This window comes from Melozone crissalis, unplaced genomic scaffold (genome assembly GCF_028551555.1).
Source record: "Melozone crissalis strain CALT ecotype California unplaced genomic scaffold, PUWL_Pcris_2 ptg000018l_1, whole genome shotgun sequence".
In the NCBI taxonomy this organism is placed as follows: Eukaryota; Metazoa; Chordata; class Aves; order Passeriformes; family Passerellidae; genus Melozone; species Melozone crissalis.
In genome coordinates this window covers 10,816,176-10,835,039 of record NW_026535796.1, presented here as the reverse complement: position 1 = coordinate 10,835,039, position 18,864 = coordinate 10,816,176, and the positions used below count along the sequence as shown (strand labels likewise).

General features: G+C 43.0%; 1 protein-coding gene across 10 annotated transcripts in view; it reads left to right on the top strand.

Annotated features, from left to right (window-relative positions):
- BRSK2 (BR serine/threonine kinase 2) overlaps window positions 1-18,864 on the top strand; it is a 306,978-nt gene that overhangs the window by 197,888 nt on the left and 90,226 nt on the right. For all 10 annotated transcript variants that reach the window (XM_054276320.1, XM_054276318.1, XM_054276321.1 and 7 more), the window contains exons 3-4: window positions 3,688-3,773; window positions 15,378-15,518. In XM_054276320.1, coding sequence (XP_054132295.1) covers window positions 3,688-3,773; window positions 15,378-15,518 — 227 coding nt within the window. The remainder of the gene's footprint in view (window positions 1-3,687; window positions 3,774-15,377; window positions 15,519-18,864) is intronic.

The following is an 18,864-nucleotide window of genomic DNA, read 5'->3' as shown; positions in this document are numbered from 1 at the left end:
GAGAGGGATGCAAAGTATTGCATGATTCCTCTACGGGCCCCGTGTTGCACTTTGTCATTAGGTGAATCACTGGAGCATCCTGTCAAATCAACCTCCTGCACAGATTTTTAGAACCTCTAATTGGCACCTGCATGGCACCTGCACAGCTACACATTACCAATGCATCTCCTTTTGCCCTGCACAGCCTTTCACAGCTCTTTCTCCCAGACTCAAGGCAGTCAGTAGCCCACCACGGAATGAGACAACCCTGGCTTTAGTTGGGATCCTGTGATGTGACCCAGTGTTCACGTAACAGAAAAGCTTTGCTTTATTCCTTTCTCTTTTAACCATTAGGCAAATGTTTCTCCATGTTTCCTGTTTATCACAGGCTCTGAGCCTCCCTAGACAGGCTATTCTGAGCTTGCCCTGCTTTCTGATAATTGCATGTGCATTAAAGCAAACACCCCTGCAGGGTTTCTCCTCTCCCCTGTCCTTGCCAGCTCGGAGCTGGACAGCATTCCATGGCTTGCAAACACAGGGCTGCGCAAAAAAAGCCATGCCAGGGGCTGGCAAAGCTCTGGGGGAGAGGGCAAAGCTGCATGCTATTTCAGGCCTCTCTTATTTTGCCAATGAGTTCAGATACCTCTCCTTTCCTAGTGACATGATGGCTCCTAGGTCCTCCTGAGCCGTGCATCAGTGACATTGCTATCAAGATCTACAGTCTGTGTCCAGCCCGTATCCATTACTGCCTTCTTTGTAGGCATATAAAAAATTAACAGGATCCAGGGGAGTCAACCATCAGTACTGACTGCAGCAGTAATTCTGAGAAGGTGGTCTGTTGTATATTTCTCTGAACTCTTGTTTTGCTTTAAAAGAAGAAAGTGGCAGGACACTGCTGTGAGGTTTTTTGAGGATGAGCTTTATCAGACTGCTGTTTGGAGAACCTGGAATCTCTAGATCCTAAAGTAATACAACCATTAGCGTCTTGTGCCTCTACATGGGGCAAAGTCCTGGACTACAAGAAGTACAGTGATGACATTTTTCCTACATAAAACGTCTCACTTGAGATAAGTGGATCAGTTTTGTCCTTGGTTTACAGATAGAAGAGGTAGCAGACTGTGGAAGGCTGACTGGTGCAGACAGCACACCACTGAACTGAACACACTGTAGTCAAATGCTGCCAGGCACATCAAGACAGATGCTCTCGACATACCTGGCTTGAAATTGAGACCTCCAAAACTGTATTTCCTCTTAGCATTTAGTTCCCAGGAATTAATATGCATAAAGCCTTTTACACTCACACACCTATGATGGAAAAAAAAGCAACTTGGGTTAATTCTTTTCAGTTGGTTCCTAGAGTAAATCTGTAGGTCATAAATAGATACTGCCTTTCTATTCTGGCTGTCTTTTACCAAACATTGCTGTAGCTGAATTCCCTCCTCCAAGTGGTAGCCATAAGTCACTGCCTCTTCTCATGCTTTAGGACAGTAACCAAGCAGGACCCTGACTGGATGCTGCCATCCATCACTCACTTGATCTGAACTTACATTGCCACTGAACCAACCAAGAGGTTTCTCTGAAGTGAAACACCAATGCAGTTACACAGCCCATCTGCAGGGAGTTTTATTTTTCACAGGAACACTGGGGTTGGATTATCCTTGTCACAGCTAGTGCACTGGTCACATTCCCCATGAAATACCTGTACTTCCCTATCCAAAAGGAACTTTGTTGGAGTTGCAGTTTCTGAGCAGCTGCAGTACATGCTGCTGATGGTGAATCTCAGTACTATTGGGAGAGTGTCATGAGAGTGGGTGCTTCTTCTGTCTTGTTTTTCCTCATTTTTGAAGCACATCCAACTTTTATCAGTTATAGTGTTGAACAAGCCCTCTGCAAGTATCAGTGCATATCTTGTAAGAGAAAAGAGTAACAGGTCTTTTTGAAGAGGAGGCAAAAATGGAATAAGCTAGTTACCCCCTGGGTCTGGGGTGAAATAGCTGAACAGTTGAAATCTACCCAGCTTTTCCTTCCTGTTTGTATAATTAGCTTTTATCAGAGTGCTGGTCATGAGTAAGTTAACACCCACAGACCTGTCACCATCAAGCACTGGTTATCACTGAATTCCTAGCAGTGCTGAACTGTGTACATACATGTTTAACTGCATTCCCCACTTCTCTGAAGGAGCTATTTTCAGAGATCCCAAGTGTGGAAGTGGAATCTCTCAGATGACTTTTGACTCTGCAGAGAGGAATAAGTGTCTTTGAAAGACTGAGATTGGCACATGTACAAATATACTTTCTTCCATCCTGGCATGTGAAGAAGGCTAAGGATGATGCAGTGCAAAAGTTGCCTTTGCTGTTTTTATGTGATGCTGCAGAGGAAGAGATCTGGGGTGATAACCAACATGCTGGGGAATCCTCCCCTACAGGGTGCTGCAAACTACCAATTTCTACTTTCCTGCAGAGGATCTTACTGGCATTCAGGTGAAGTTGTCTGTGTTCAGCAGAGGATGTTCTCTCAGGAAGTTAAAGGACATCAAGAACTAAAGGTGTACTAGGGCAAGTTCCTAATTACTCATCTGATCTCTGCAGGGGAGACATTATGGGATGGTTTTATAGTTTGTTCATGGTTTATCTGTCAGTATAGCAGCTCTGGGACAATCAGTTATTTAAAGGACTGGAAAAAATGCTACCTGGTTGTCCTTCTTTGCTTCTTTAGGTCTTTTTCCTGCCTTTGTGGATTCCTTGAAACTTGGCATGCCCAACTGTGCAATGCTTTCACTGCATCATGTTGCAGAGTTTATTTCACATACCCAGAATCTCCCCAATGCTACATTAACTCCCTTCAACTTAGCCTAGGTCAAATCAGAGCAGTTACAGTGTGGTTTCGAGCAGCAGAGCGATTTTGCTAACAGGTGAGGAATTGCCCTGACTCCATCTCTAATGAATACCCTTAGTGGTCATGATAGGAATTTTGGGTGACAACAGGCTTGCACTAATTACAGGGACTTAGTCACAACTTGTTAACTCAGCACTGAAAGCTGCTCTTGGAAGTAGCCACACTTGGGCAGCCTGGGAATTGAGGGAAAGCGCAGTCTTGCGCTTAAGGCTCCGAGCACTGTGCCTCCAGTAATCTGGTTTAATTTCTTGTTCTGCCTTGGACTTCTTATGTCACTTCTTATATTTCTTTCCCTCTCTGCACCTCAGTTCTGGAGCTATAAAATCACACTGCTGTATATCTTCTCCCCCACATGCATGGCAAGTTCTTCAGGATGGGGAGTTTCTAGCATTAATTGAGAATGCAGTTTGTAGAGCAGCCTCACCTGTGGCTGTGGGAGGTCAGAGAGCCCTACATGACATCTTAGAGTTTCTGTACTTTGAGAATATGTCACTGGCTTTGGATTGTGAGGAAGGAGCAGCCTTGAATGCTCATGTAACTCCCACAGCTAATTTTCTTTGGTAGATTTGGGACTTTTCTTTCAACCTTGAAATTTTGCTGGTTTTCTGCAGGGCAGGGAGTGCTGAGGCTGAATAAATTGAATTTTTCTTAAATTATGTAAGTGCTAAATAAGATACATTGTTACAATATTCCACATCCTCTGCATATGAGGAGGAGTGGAAAATGGATAAATGGGAAGAAAATGTGTGACAATACCTAATGTATTCTAAGACCAAGCTTCTAATCTTCTCTATTTCTTTTTGTTTCTTCCAGGTGGAGCGGGAAATAGCCATCCTGAAGTTGATAGAACATCCCCATGTTTTAAAGCTGCATGATGTTTACGAAAATAAAAAATATTTGTAGGTATTACTGGCTTTTGCCAGAGGAAGGGGAAGGGAAGAAGGGAGGGGTTTTGGAACTTGGTACGTTTCTGAAAGAATGGAACTAGGTGTGTTTTCACCCTCTGCTGGTGTCTGTGCAATATTTGGTATTTGGATGAGGAATGAACACTCATTATTTCCCTGGCTTTTCCAATGTTAATTTCTGTGCTTTCACAGAATCATAGAATCATTTAGGAAATTTTATCATTGTCTGACCATGCTGCCATATTCACCACTAAATCATGCCCCCCCAAGTGCCACATCCACGTGTTTTTTGAACACTTCCAGGAATGAAGATTCCACTACTTCCCTTGTACCTGTAAGATCTGGAACCGTTTTGAATCAAAGCTGTAACAGACTTAGAGTGGATAATTTGGATAACCTCCTTTGTCTAACAGTTTTCATTGAAACCCTCAACTCTCACTAAAGGTGTTTTAAATTTGTCCCATCAGCAACAGATTTTGGTTTTAAAGGCCACTGTAGGCCCCTGATGGTTCTGCAGTGGCAGTTGCATAGCAAAGCTTTTTTTTGTAAGACTTTTTTTTTTCCAGATCATTAGCAGTGCCAGACAGGGATGTTGTCCATAGACAATCACTTTAGCTTGATTTAGGGCACTAAATACATTGTATCTGTTATCAAACAAACAGGCCACATTAATCATGGCGCAACAGGACAAAAATCAATGTTCTCCAAATAGAAAAGGGTGACCCAGTACGGAACTCTGCTATTTCCGGCTTTTTAACAGGTTATTACAGGTAGAAGAGAGTGGTTAAAAAAGATTAAACAGTTTTTAAAAGCCACCATCCACTGGTGACCTCTTTTTAGTGTCTGAACACAAGAAGGGAATGATTGTTTATCCAAAGAAAGTGTGTTGAATGGAGGTAACAGTCCCTCATGGACTATTCATCCAGTCTTGATACTGGAGCAATGAATTCCTCTTCGGAGAAGCAGGGCCTCTCTGCCTAAGGGTTAGCTTAGTAGAGCAGGCAGTAATTTCCCTTGGCTTCCCCCTCCTCCTTTGGGGCAGAGCCTGCCATCCGAGGTGGAATGCAGTTGCCAGAAAGAGCTCGTGCAGGCACTGGGTGGAGGCTGGCTCAGATGTTTTCAGAGCTGCATGCTGAATGCTCGGTCCTCAGTGGCACAAATGGTCATGGCTCCATGAAGCCCTGTTTGCCACAGATGAGACAGAGGCCCACATCTGCTCCGTGTGCAGACAGGCAGCAAAGGGAAATCAGGCTTTACAGGGAGTACATTCTCCCTTAATTTCCTAAAAGAGAGGCAGAGGATATTTTCTCTGTATTAAGGTGAAAGCGGGGAGGAGACCCCTTTTTTGCTTAAAACAGAGGAAATGTTCTTGGTATGTTGGTTTCTGTATTGTGTAACCCTAGGTACACACACACAAGTACACACTCCTGCATGAAAAGAGCAAACAGCTGATGGTGGCAGTGGTGATAATGTAAGAATACATGCAGAAGAAAGGCCTCAAGGGGATGGGCTGTAGAGGTGCTGAAGCTTTCTTCTTGCTCTGAATGCCTGTAAAGCCAAAACCTGAGCTTTCCTTCTTTACCCCATAAGAATTGGGGGCTGTTTTGCTCCTTGTGAAAAATATTTTGCGCTCAAAGCAGTGGGAATGGTGTTACTCTATTATTAAAAAAAAACCAAAAAAAACTGCATTTATTGGCAGGACAACATCTTCATGATGAAAATCACCTTGAAAAGGAAAGCATCCCATATCTTTATGCTATGTCTGGATATCCTGGCTTCTAAAAAATGTTGGGCTCCAAAGCCTGCTTTGCCAATGACCATTTAGCCTTGAACAATCACTAAGTCTGCTTTGTGCTGTAGCTCCTCTGCCTGTAAGATTAAGCTGTCTGCATCCCCCTGCAAAGGCACCAAATCCCTCTGCTGAAAGACACTGACTCTGAAAGAACAAATGACTGTTAATTAAGTTTCATTTTTTATTAGTCGCTATTTTAAAGAAAGGGCACAATGCAGAGCTTCTGCCAAGCCTCCGTGTTCAAAATTAGAAACAGCTGTGGCCTTTGATAAATCTGAGAGGTGGAAGAGAGTGCCTGCGGAGGGGTGAGGTGTTACAAGTGTGTGGGGGCTGAGAATGTGTCTGCATGGACCTTCCCAAATAATAAGACACAGTGACCTCTGGTTCTCACCAGCATCAGGAAAGGGATTGCTCTGGGGTTGTGGCAGCACCTTTCCATCATGCATGCCATCCCAGCACTAGCAGCAGTGGCATGGTTTCAGAGAAGCTCATGAATTATGGGTGATATTTCAGAAGCCAGAGACTAATCACAATGCAGCACTGGGGAGCATTTCCTCGATAACTGTTAATTTCACAAATCATGTTTGACTTTTAGTTTGTGATTTAATTTGTGACAAGGGGCTTTGGTTGAGTAGATTCCTAATGCAACCATGAATCAAATCCTTTTTCCACAGTTTATTTAAGACTGAGAATGATTTTTTAAAAATAATAACAAAAATCTGTTAGCATACGTGTGTTAGCCAAGTAGTCTTTTTCTGTTTATTTTGGTATGGTTCTTTTTGCCAAGATAGTTGGAGAGGTGGGGATAGCTATGAAATCTATTATTCCATCTCTTTATCCATCATTTTGAGTTGTCTTATTTAGTAAGACTGTGGACTACACATCTAGGTGTGGGGGGGAAAACAGAGGGCACTGTGGCTCTCTGTAAGTGACATACAGCCTCAGATATATATTGTGTTGGCTAAATGAGCAATATTACTGACAGTTGAATTATTTCATATTTGTTGTATGATCACACTGATGGCCTTCAAGCAAGATTGGGAGTCCACAGTAATAGATAATTTAGAAATAGCTACAGACAATCAATGTCTCCATCTCTCCTATCATAATGTCAATAGACCAAAACAGCCAGGATGGGAGTTCATCCTCCCTTTTTTAAAGATCAAAATTAATCATAGTAGCCTGTTATGGGGAATGATCAGTGGGCTACCAAAACTTGTGTGTGCACCAGTCAGTTTGACTAAGGAAATGCAGACAGTCAGGAATTTTAGGGAAATACAAATCATAGAATCATCGCAGAATGGATTGGGTTGGAAGGGACCTTAAACATCATCCAGTTCCCCCCTTTCCCTTTAATTAGACCAAGTTGCTCAGAGCCTCAGCCAAGCTGATGTTGAACACTTCCAGGATGGGGCATGTACTAAGAGAAGGAGCAAGGCAGTAACAGATAATAACAAAATGTTGGTGTATTCTGTAATATACACTGGAGGGACACACTCCTTGGGTGATTTCTGCATTGCAGATGAGCTGTGTGAACCTGGGGGGGATGATCCTCTTTTCTCTGTGCCCTGTATAGAAAAGGTCTTTCCTGAGCTGACCCAACACAGAGTTTTATTTACTGTGTTTTATGCACTACATTCAGCTTTTCTTTGGATCATGGAAAAGCAGTTGTCCCCTGTTGGAGGAGCTGTCAGCATGGCAAGCTAAGGGCCATCAGACAGTCCACAGGAGATGGAACTTCCCTCCCCAGAGGGGACTGAGCTGACTGATACAGTTCTGTTGCAGAAGTCCCAACAGGGGTGGCATTATCTGTTTTGATCTAATTTGATTAACTGTTTAGTTTCAGCTGTCAGCGGCTTGGTGGGTAGTGGAAATAAAATAGAAAAGAAAATACATACTACAGCCGCTCCATGCACTTTTCTTTCAGATGGTAATACTGGTATTTCTTGATTCACTTTCCATTGATGTCTGTGTATATATGTCTGTAAATTTCTATGTCAAGATGCATACAGATATTTGTGTATATATGTGTGGATTTATGTTGAATGACTTTCAAATCTTCACATTTAAGATTTCAAATTTTATGGCAGCATTTATTTTACATCTCTGTCATCCAGTTTGATCAGCATTTTAAGCAAGAATCTGTTTTGAAAGGAGTGGACACCAGACAATTGTTCTCTGAAGTGTGCCATGCATTCCTCAGCACCTTTTTCAAATATAAGTGACTTTCTCATCTTTCATCAGTACAATGCTATCACTGGGCAAGTGCCCAAATCTCATTTCAATGTACACAACACACCACCTCCTGATTTCAGAGATGAAGGTGCATCACAATGAGCCAGATAAGAAAATTAAAATGTCCTCCTAGCTGTGCACAGCTCACGTTTCTGGCTCATACAAAATCAGGTGGCAGCAGCTGTCAAGGACTTACAGCTCTGGTGGTGTCTGCAGAGGCCTTTGTGCTGCCTGTCCTCTCCTGCAGGGTTTTCCTGTAGTTCTGTTTATTTTTGTTGAAAACTTATTGTGAGATGCCAGAAGATGCAAAAAGATTAAAAAAAAGTTATGTGTGTTCTTGTTAGTGGTAGGCCAAGACTTTGCCATTCAATCCATCTGCAGGGAAACCTCTCTAAAGTAGAGGGAGAGTTCAGAAAGTCAGAGTGGCTCTAAAGGCTCAGCACTGAAAATTAATTTTATGGTAGATGTGCACCTTGGGAGTGAAGCTGTGGGATGTCAAGTGCTATGATACAGGGAAAGAAAATAAAACAGGATTGGAAGGCAGAATAGCATTCTACCTGAGCCTTGATTAGACTAAGGAAAATATTTGTAACCAGCTACTTTGACTCCCTTTTCTTCTGCTGTTGACTTGTTTTAGGACTGTCTGGAATGACTAACATGTGTAGCCAGAACAAATCCAGTCAGTGGTAGGAGTGGAGGGTGTGACCGCTCACTCGCAAGAGGAACACCAAGCCTGGCACAAAGCAGGGCCTACAGAGCATTAATGCTGCACCCTGTGCAACAAAGTCTTAATAAGCACTGCCCAAAAGCCTGACTGTATCCTCTGCTCACTGCCTCACAATGACGTGTGCTTGGATACCATCCAGGCCATGATGCTGGGCATGGGGAAAAGCCCATAGTGGAGCAATTCTCTGACATGAGTAATTCTGTGGGATGTTGCTTCAGAGCCATGGTACATTCTCATGCCTGACTTCTCTTTTAGACTTTGATAGGCAGTGCTGTGTGTGTCTGGGCCCTGGTTGTTACAGGAAAGGCCACTTAGCTCTGAAGAAGAAAGCCCTGAAGTGCAAAGTCACTAACTGAATTGCAGCAGTGACCTGATGTGTGTTGTCTCAGCTCTGCCCATCCTGTGCTGAGGATCCCTCTAGCTAAATCCATTCCATATCATGTGCCCATACAGGATGGATGCTGCAGTGCCTTGACATCCATGACTCTACACCATGAGGGTACTGCTAAAAACACCCTTCATCCCAAATTAATCAAAGGTACAGAGAACAGCAGCATAATCTCTTACTACCTCTTTTCCCCAAAAGCCCCAACCTGTTCATGCCCAAATGTAACCAGCAATCAAATACAATATCCATTCAAACATGCAAACTCGAGTTAAAATTGTCTTTTAGAAAACAGAAATCTAACATATGCACATTTTCTTGCAGGCAAGAGGGGAAGAAAAAATACAGAGCTCCTGGCCCAGTGCCAAATAAGGGTTTAAAAATTCATGCCCGCCATAAGAATTTATATAACTTCTGAATAATTTATAGGCTGTGCCAATAACAAGAGGCTTCATATCTGATAGAGATTATTTAATCAATAGTAAATAGTGCAGAGAAAAAGCTGTCAAAGAAATACAGAGTGTGTCAGCCTGGGCAACTTTTAACCTCTTCCCTGCCACATATATGTTCAACCATATATATGTATGGAAGGACATTTTGCAAGTAGGGTGGTAGCCTGGAAGGAGAATGACCAGTTCTTTTTTCTTCTAGAGGCTTTCTTTGTTGGTCTCTTGTACCCCAAGAGAGGTCCCTTTGAAATGTAGTGAGCTTTCTAGCCCTCAAATTAATTAGTCACAAGGAGTAGCCAGTTTCTTGTGAATCATCTGCCAGGATTACTGTGAGATGGCCCATGGTTCATCAAGGTTGTGGCAGTGCCAACCCTACCACCTTTGTGGTGCAGCCACTGCAGTCTGTGTTTAATTCTGGGGCAAAACTTAAGAGAGTTTTACAGCTGTTGGCACAGTGAACATCACGACAGACAAGAACTAAAGACTTATCTGTCTTTATGATGGAGATTCCCACCTGATATTTTATGTCTTTGAGTGTATCTCTTTCTATATAACTGCAGCTGGGTTTTGCATCTTGCTGGAGTGCATGGCTGAAGCCATGCATCTTAAAAACTAACAAGGGCCACATGGATATCTAGTCAAATTCTAGCATAGTTAAAGCTCTAGGACATTGCTCAGTGATGTGTGATGGTACCCAGTGGTACATTCAGGCTTACACAGAAGAGCAACTTGAAAACCTACTTGTTTAGGTTAAGCAAAGTTGTGCTTTATATGTGTAAATGTCATATCACTTAATAAAAAATAAATTATTAACTGCTTCCCTAACAGACGGCTAATTGCAAGCACTGATGGACAAACCTTCTATTACCTGACTAAAACAAAATGTGTGAATGCTCCATCCTAGAGCATTAGAGAGTGTTTCTCGGTAATCCTTATTTTTTTGCATTTATAATACTTATCTGAAATACTTCTTGTTTCAGCATGAGCTTTCATCTAGAGATCCCTCCATTTAACACTTTTATAATAATAAATACATAATTGGTATAGCTGTTAGTATCTTGTAAATTGTCCTGAGAAAACAAGAGCTGCATACCCCACTAATGGGCTGCTGCAGGCAATCCCATCTGGCAAGAATTTTAGCATTTCACACCATTTTTGCTACTGGCTAAAAGTAACAAAATTTAGTTATGATTCTTTACAGATCATAACTGATGTGTTTGTTTTCATTTGGGTTTTTTGTTGTTATTTTGCCAGAAATATCTGGTAGTACATGGTCCTGGTGTTCTCTGTGCCAGTAAGTCTTTCTTTACCAGCATTTTTCCTGGCATTGCTCAGAGCCAGCCTGTTTCTTTAGTTACAATCCTGATTTGGAGGTAGCATGTAGCTGCCTGGCTAGTGAGGGCTCTCTGAGTTATTCCTCCAAGCTCCCTCCTCAAGAGGGCAAAGGCACCTCTTAAGAAGTTGTGGCACAGTCCACCAGATGGAAAGGAGAAATAACCACAAAAAGTGTCCTTTTTTATGTTTTAAGTGATAGGACTGTAGTGCAACAGCAACCTATCTAATCATGGAGAAATCCTTGCTGTGCTGGCACTGGATAAGAATGGGACAGTACCAGTTTACAATCCCACACACAAAGCAACTGCTGGGAATGGGAAGTCCAAGCTGCTGTCAAGCATCACAGCAAAAACCAGCCTTCAGAAAGGAGCTGATGAGAACTGATGATGTACTATTTTGGCTCCTGAAAGAATAAATAAAATGAACCAAAAAGAAAGAAAGAAAAAAGCCTAGGATTATTCTAAGCTTGCATCTCTGATGATTTGTAATGGGTCATTTGAGGTTAGGAACTCAGAATCTTTTATTGAAAGGTGGAGATGATGGGATGCAGATGGAAAGATGGTAAAAGGGATGAGATACTGCTGGATGCAATCTCTCTGCTCATCTCCAATCAACACAATTATTCTTGTATTTAGTATTCAGCTTCTTTGCTTTTAAAAAGGAAACTCTTTTCTCCTTCAAGCTTTGAAACTCAACTAGAGATTTTTAGTTTCATGTCTTGGCTTGTAGCAGGGACATGAGAAAATAATGCAAGATGCAAACCTTAGTGTGTACGAAAGCGAGCTGCAGCCTGTGAGAATATTTGGAATCTCCTAGAGAATATATCCAGTGAGGAAAAAGTAATTGAGACTTTATTTTTAACATACACTTGCCTTCATATTGAGTTGCAGAACCCTGCTGTTTTCTGGCTTTTTCAGAGTCCTCACAGGCAAAGGGGAAATTGGGGGATAGCATGGAGTAGAAGGCACAAGGGACCAGAGGTGCTAATCCCAGCTCTGATACTGGGTGACTGTACCCTGGACAAGTTACTTGGCTTCACAGTTCCCTATCAGTAAAGAAAAGGAGGTCAACACTTGTCAAAACTTGTTTCTCTCATGTGAAATGCAAGGATTGGAAGGGTTAGGGTGTGTCCAGAGCATCCAATATGTGAGAGCTAGGTGCTCTTGAAGAGTCTTTTGTCCTAACATGGCTCTTGTCTGTATCATCACAGCACGTAGTGTGCACACTGCCTGCCAGACACTGGGTCTCTCCTTTCCCTGAACCTTCTTGCAATGGTTGTTTCAGGAGGTGCCACATGTATTCACAGTTTGTCTTATGTTTTTACTATGGGAAGAAAGACTGATGCTGTTAATCTTACATAGACAGAATAAAAAACCCCCAAAACTTCATTCACCAATAAGTTGCTTTTCATCTCTAAATGTAATAGGAGAGAAGTTCTGGTTACTCTTCTGGGATTTTCAGAACTTGCTTGCTTGCTTAGAATAAATTGGAAAAGTAGTACTATAATGAAGTGAAAACCTGTCATACCTGGGAAAGATAAAAGGAAAGGGAGACTCATGAAAATGCTTCTCAGTGTTTTTCTTCCCTACAGGCTACATGTTATTTACCTTCTCCCAGATCCTCCAAGAGCTGGCATTAGCATACTTCCAATCCTGTAGCACTTTGCCAAAGTAAAGAAATTTAGATGCTGATGTGAACACAGAAGATTTGGATTCTTTTCTGTGCCATGGATTCAGGAAAGATGTAGTGTCTGTATGCCTTATTTTCCAACCCAGGGAATAACGTTCTTCCTTTCCTTTGCTTTTTCTGTTTGGCTTTTCAGAGTGTTTATTCTCTTCTCCTGTGAAGTTATAGGCACACACTCACACACACAGAGATGGGTAGATACAGTCATGCAGCACTTAGTGGGGCTTGTGTAGCTATCCAGTGGTGCTTAGAACCAGTGCAACACTTGGAAATGTTTAAACCCCTCTTGTCGGCCTGTTTGGAAAGAACAATTGTACTACTACTGTGCCATGTCATGTGCCAGCAGAATGTTGGCTTGCACAGAGATAGGGGCAGGTGCTGAATTATGCCCTTGTTTACCAGAAAATCTCCTAGCTGGGGGCTCTCCTAGAAAAATGCACAAGGTACTGGAGGGAATAGGGCTGGCAGATAACAACCTGAGCTCACAAATCCTAGCTGCAGCTTAGCCACATAGTGCTTGTGGAATGATCCCTGCAGCATTTCTTTCTTGCACTCAAGCACTGAGGAATGTGTTTGTCGTCCTTCTCACGTCACGTTGGGGGCTTTGTCAGATCAGAATACATCGTCTCTCGTGCTTCTCCGTGTCCCTTGACTTGTCATAGGCACAAATCTTTTTCAAATGCTCTCCCCTGTTCATTTCCATTATTATATCTAGTGCTTCTAGGTGGCAAGCAAAAAATGAATAACCTTGTAAATGTTCCCTGTCTTTCAATTTGTTTTATTTTTCATACAACATGTCAGTGCATTTTTGTTGAGTGTTTTTAATAAGATGAAGTTGATGAAAATAAATTGCTTCACAGTTCCTGCTGTGGGTGACAGAAATGCTGGGTCTGTATTTTTCAAAAACTGTTTGTTTGAAGCCAGTGTGGAGGGTGTTCTGTATCTGTAACTGCAATCATCTTTGTAAGATATCTCCCAGAAAAAGGAAACAGCCAGCAATTTGAATTTGGGGGGCACAATGCACTGCTGTATCCAGCTTCTTCTGGGCACAGTGAGACAACAAGCTGTTAAGAATTTTAGGATTGATTCTGTGCTAGAATTGGGTCTGCCATATTGGATAGTTAGCCAGATCTGTCTCTAATATGAGAGGGAGAATGAATTCTGCAGCAAACCTTCTTACTAGACTGTCTGTTAGCCAAGGCTTAGGAACCAAGGATGGGGTTTGGGAACCAAGGACTTACAGTGTGGACACCCCAGTGCCTGTGGCTGCTGCATATCAGCTTTCTTCTGTGTTTGAATGACTTGCTCAAAAAATGTCATGTCTATAAACAGTGCTCTCCAAATTACCAGGGTGTACCCAGCAGACAGTTGGGCAACTCCCCATCTTTTTGGAAAGAAGATAACCCACACATTCCAAATGGGATTTTCAAGTTAAGATTTTTCTCTTTTTTAACTGATTTTAATTTTAAAAAGTCAATATTACTATGTTTCTTGTAACTGTTTTGACTTTGATCAAAAAATGCAAAAGTACAATTTTAATTCCCTCAAGTTTATGATTTTATGGTTTTGTCCATTTTTTTGTACTTATTTAGCTGGCAAGACAATACCAATATCTGTCCTTCTGTAAGGCAGGGAAGTGCTTTCTCCTTCTGCTAGGTGGGAGCTGACACATGGAAGTTACACAGGAGATGATGATGATGGACCAGGAGCTCAGGTCCCACTTTTGCAACTTCAAGGCTAATGCCATTATCATTGAGCAAGCTTTACTTTCCTCACAACTGCTTTCAGTCCTTCTATTGTCCTAGCTTTTTGGAAACATTGAAAACAGGGCTAATTAAGACCCCTGATTTATATTAATCATCCCCACTTTTCATTTCAAATTCAGAAATTTCCTTGGAGATTATGCTTCTTGAGGTACAGAAAATTTTGACAGTATCCTGGGTTAATTATTCTTCATTGTCTATTCAAATTTGAGGAGTTTGATTAATTCTGGTAGTAAAAGTATTATGCTGTAAAGCAGAGGGTTGAGAGATCATGCTGCACATACAGTTCAGTGTGGTCTGCTGCACTGTTGGGAGGCAGGGACTGAGAAGTACACTCCAACTTGTTTGTTTTTAAAGGATTCCATTGATGGTGTTCCTGCCACTTCCCTGGGAAAACTGTCACTCCCACTATTAGGCAACATCTCCAGAGATTTATACAGTTCTCCTTTGCTTGGCTGCCTTTCACTAGCCCTATTTAAAACAGCAAGGTGGTCCATCCATGGCAAGTCCTTTCCTTCCATAGGGTTTCACTCTTCACTCTATGACTGCCAGGAGTGCTGTATGAGGTCAGGAGTTTCCCCTCCTGCTCCTGGGCCCCCTTTGTGCCACATGTATTCACTCAGTACCACATTTTTCACCTGTGAGTTGCAAGGCCAAGCAGCTGCTCCAGCCAATCACTGCTGTTCAGCAGCAAAAGCTAAGCTTTTATAGAGACTGCACACACACCTAGTTATTTTTGGTTTGTTTGTTTGTTTTTTTAATATTGTACATTGTTCACCTTTTCTTAATTCATTCTGGTTTGTTGACATCTGTCTGGTTCTGACTGCAGCTTTGCCACTGCAGCGGTTTTATAAAAGAATTGTCAGCTTGGTTAAAGGACCTGAGGCTTCTTGGTCAAGAGTCTTACTCCACTGTAGCTTTTATAGAAGCTTATACTTGATTATTCTCTGCTTCCCATCCTGGTCTTTGGAGTAATTTTTAGCTTCCTGATTAGCTTGCTATGCCATTGGACACTGAATCCAACAATGGCAGGTCTGAAGTTTGCAGAACCACTGTTAAACATATTAATAACTCCTGTTTTTAAAATTCCGGTTCTCTTCCACTGTTATTTCTGGAAGTGCTCCCCTTGACTATGTATAAACAGAAGTGTTTGTCTATAACTGTGTGAGTGTGAGGGGGTTGGTGTGATCCTGTACTTAAAAAATCCTGACTTTGTGTTTTTCTAGGTATTTGGTGCTAGAACATGTGTCAGGTGGGGAGCTCTTCGACTATCTCGTAAAAAAGGGAAGATTGACACCAAAAGAAGCCAGGAAGTTCTTCCGACAAATCATCTCTGCTTTAGACTTCTGCCACAGTCACTCAATATGGTGAGTACAGCCATTTCCAATGGGAGTTTCCTGCTACAATAAAGGGATCTTACCTTGATACTTTTAATTTTAAGTAACTGATGTTGTAAAGCTCTAAATCATTGGGTAAAGTGCTGATGTATTTTTGAATTCTTGTTCATGTGTGAGACAGTGTACCAGTCACAGAGAGACTTCTCATGGAAAAGACTGTCTGTCATTTTTCACTGGAGAAGAATTAATTTGCAGGGAAGGCTTTAAACAGGAAAACCAAAACCACCGAGGAAAAAGAATTTCATTTCCATAATTTTTGTGGCACTTAGTAATAACTAAGAACTCCATACACTGTATCTAAATGAATCCCTGAAGAAACCTGGGACAACTGCAAATACAGCAAAGTCATTTTATGGTTCCCTTCAGTTTTTGGAAACCTGCTGGCTTTTGGCAACCTTTACTGAGTCCCCTCTGGGCATTTGAGTCACTGTTGCCTTTAATTTCCTTTCCGGTAGGGAAGAATTTTCTTACTGACTCCATCATATTATTTAACCATGGAGTGTGGTTTAACCTGTGCTTTCAGGTACTGTTTTATATTGGACCAGTTTCTCTTTCATCTTCAGCAAGTTGAGATAATTTAAATTATACTGAAATCAAGTTGTTGCAATCAGTCTGAGCACAAGAGTTTCTGTACAGCTACTGACCCATAACTGCCTGCTCATTGCTCACAAATGCAGCTCCTTGCATTTGGATTGGCTGGGGGAGAACATTTACATTTTATGTCTGCATGGCTGCTTCTCCAAAGCCACAGCCAGCCACAGATCCCCCACTCCAGGAGGCCAAGGGCCACTCAGAGGTACTGCAGTAGCTGGATTTGCATAATCACTGTGTGCTTACTTCTCAGTAGCCATGCAGGGATTTTCTGTACCCCCAGTTCTGTGCTGAAAAGTCACAAACCAGATGGCCACAGTGAAAATGGATGTTTAAATATTTAAACTTGGTCTTCTAGCCCCCTCCCCCTACATCTCTGAGTCATTTCAGCAGAAAACAGTGATCTGTAGGAGAACATATTTCTAATAAATGAAGAGGGAAAGAACAGCCTTTCTTGAGGATATATTAAGAAGAGTATACTGTATATGAATATATACAGCAGCATACTCTTAGCAGAAGAGGCAGTTCAAAGGTGGTGAATCTGAGTGAGAAGGTCCTGAGGACAATGCCTGCCTGACACAGGAAGGGTTACAATAGTCAGAGAAATTCCCAGAGAAGCCAAGAGCAGGTTGTATGCCCTAACTAGAGGATCTAAGTTTTCTCTGTTGGCAGTGACCTCTGACCAGTTTCATTCTGTGAATTCCAGTTTTTCCTCCCTGCTATTCAACTACACTGAGTGATCACAACCTCCTTAGAACCAGCATGAGCCTTGGCAGGTTGTAGACCTGTTATTTTTTACGTACACTGGGCAGTGTAACCACTGGTGGATTGAATATATCCATGTTTCTGTTCCCTACTTGGCTTAATACTTAAGGAATCCAATCCAACACCACTCAAAAATGTTTAAGTGCAGCTGAAGAGAAATTATTTACGCTTCCAAATGAATATTCCAGAGAAATCAGAATCTCGGTTGGGAGAGAAGCTCCTACTAAAACATGCACATACCTGCTAGTCCTTTGGACTTGTTGTGAATCCCTCTGGATCTGGGAGACTTTAATAAACTGAGGATCATGGTGAGGCCATCAGACAGACAGATAGACAGACTAGCACCTCTGTAGGTTTAATACTCTGTGATATTTTCTAGGCAGATGCATGTCTATCTTGAGGAATCCATTTTCCTCTGTTAAACATACTGGATTGTGGGCAGTAGTCTCGTTGGACAGTAAATCCCATTCCTTGCTAACTCCCACCTGACAAGCATCTAGTGCTGGCTAAGTTAGCAGTAAATCATAAGCTCTGCCTCCAGGTCACTCTGTGTGGTCTGTGTTCTATTCTGTGCTATATTCTGGACAGTTATCAGAAAATCAGAGCATGCATAAATATATATGTGAGTGTAAAACTTAATTCTAAGCAATGAAGCCTGACCTTGTCCTGTCGTGGGGCAGTGAAATGACAAATCATCTCATCAGCCAGGTTATCCAGTTATGACCACATTGAAAAATGAAAGCTTCTGCTTTGGTTAATGACTAAATGTGGGTGCCTCCAGCCTACTGGCAGAATAGATTGATAGCCTGGTGTCCCCATACCCATATAATAGTCCCATCTTCTTCCTGTACATCCCAAAACACTGGGAAATACCTGTAGCTTACTTTAACAGCAGCATGTAACCACATTCAGCATTCACTGAATGCATTGATACACCAGTATTCCTGAACCAAAGATTCAGAAAAGATTCCCCAGTCCCCCTCCCATCAGTAAAAAGCTTCTGCTGCTACTGTGTGGAGAGATCACCTTTGTCTGAGAGGTATTTTCAAACAAGCAGCTGAGAAAAGGAAGCAGAATAGGTGTGGAGCTTGTGTCTGTTTTTTATTTTAAAAATGTGCTTCCTGTTCTTACTTTATTTACTGGAAGCAGTGGGGCAATATTTGGTGAGTTTCACTCTGTGGTGCAGTCACTTACAGGGTTTTGTGGTGCAGCTTGGCCATGGGGGAACGCTCATGGGTAAGGCACTGTCGGGTTCTCTGAGGACATTTGTGTGGACATGGCACGGTGCCACGCCAGGGACCCAGGGGCACGAGTGGAACCGCGCAGGGACATCACATGGCATCTGTGCTACCTCGCTGCCTTCCCCGAGCTGGCAAGCGCCTGGCTCCGTGATGCGGCATTGCTGCTTCTCCTCCCAGCCCTTCCCTGCGCTCCCGGGCTCCGCACCGCGCCGCAGTGCCTGGAGCGGCCGCGCCGAGCAGGGAATGCATGGCACAGAGCCTGAGCTTCCCCGGACGTCCATGTGAGGCCATCCCAGATTGGCCATCCCAGAATCTCCATTGGGAGGTTCTCTTTGGACATAACCGATGGGTTTGCCTAAGCTGCCATTCACCTCGCACTGGGTGTCTGCTCTCCCACATTCTGTGCCTTTCGGGTACCTCGGGTACCCCGAACCAGCAGCCCCTTTCGAATGCGGGTCATTCAGCCCCTCTCTGCTGCTTGCGTGCCCGGCTGTGTTCCCTGCGGGGGTCCGTGTGTGAGCGCCTCCGGGGCGGGGTGCCAGGCGCTCTCCCTCCCGCTCGGTTTCCCCGGGAAGAGCCCGCTCCCTGTGTCTGTGGGGAATGCTGCAGCGCCGGGCGGGGCGGGCTGCCGGCCGCCTCATTGGCTGGCCGTGACATCACCGGCGCGAGCCGCCATTGGCGCCGCGCGGCCCCTGCCCCGCCGCGCGCCCGCGGCCTGG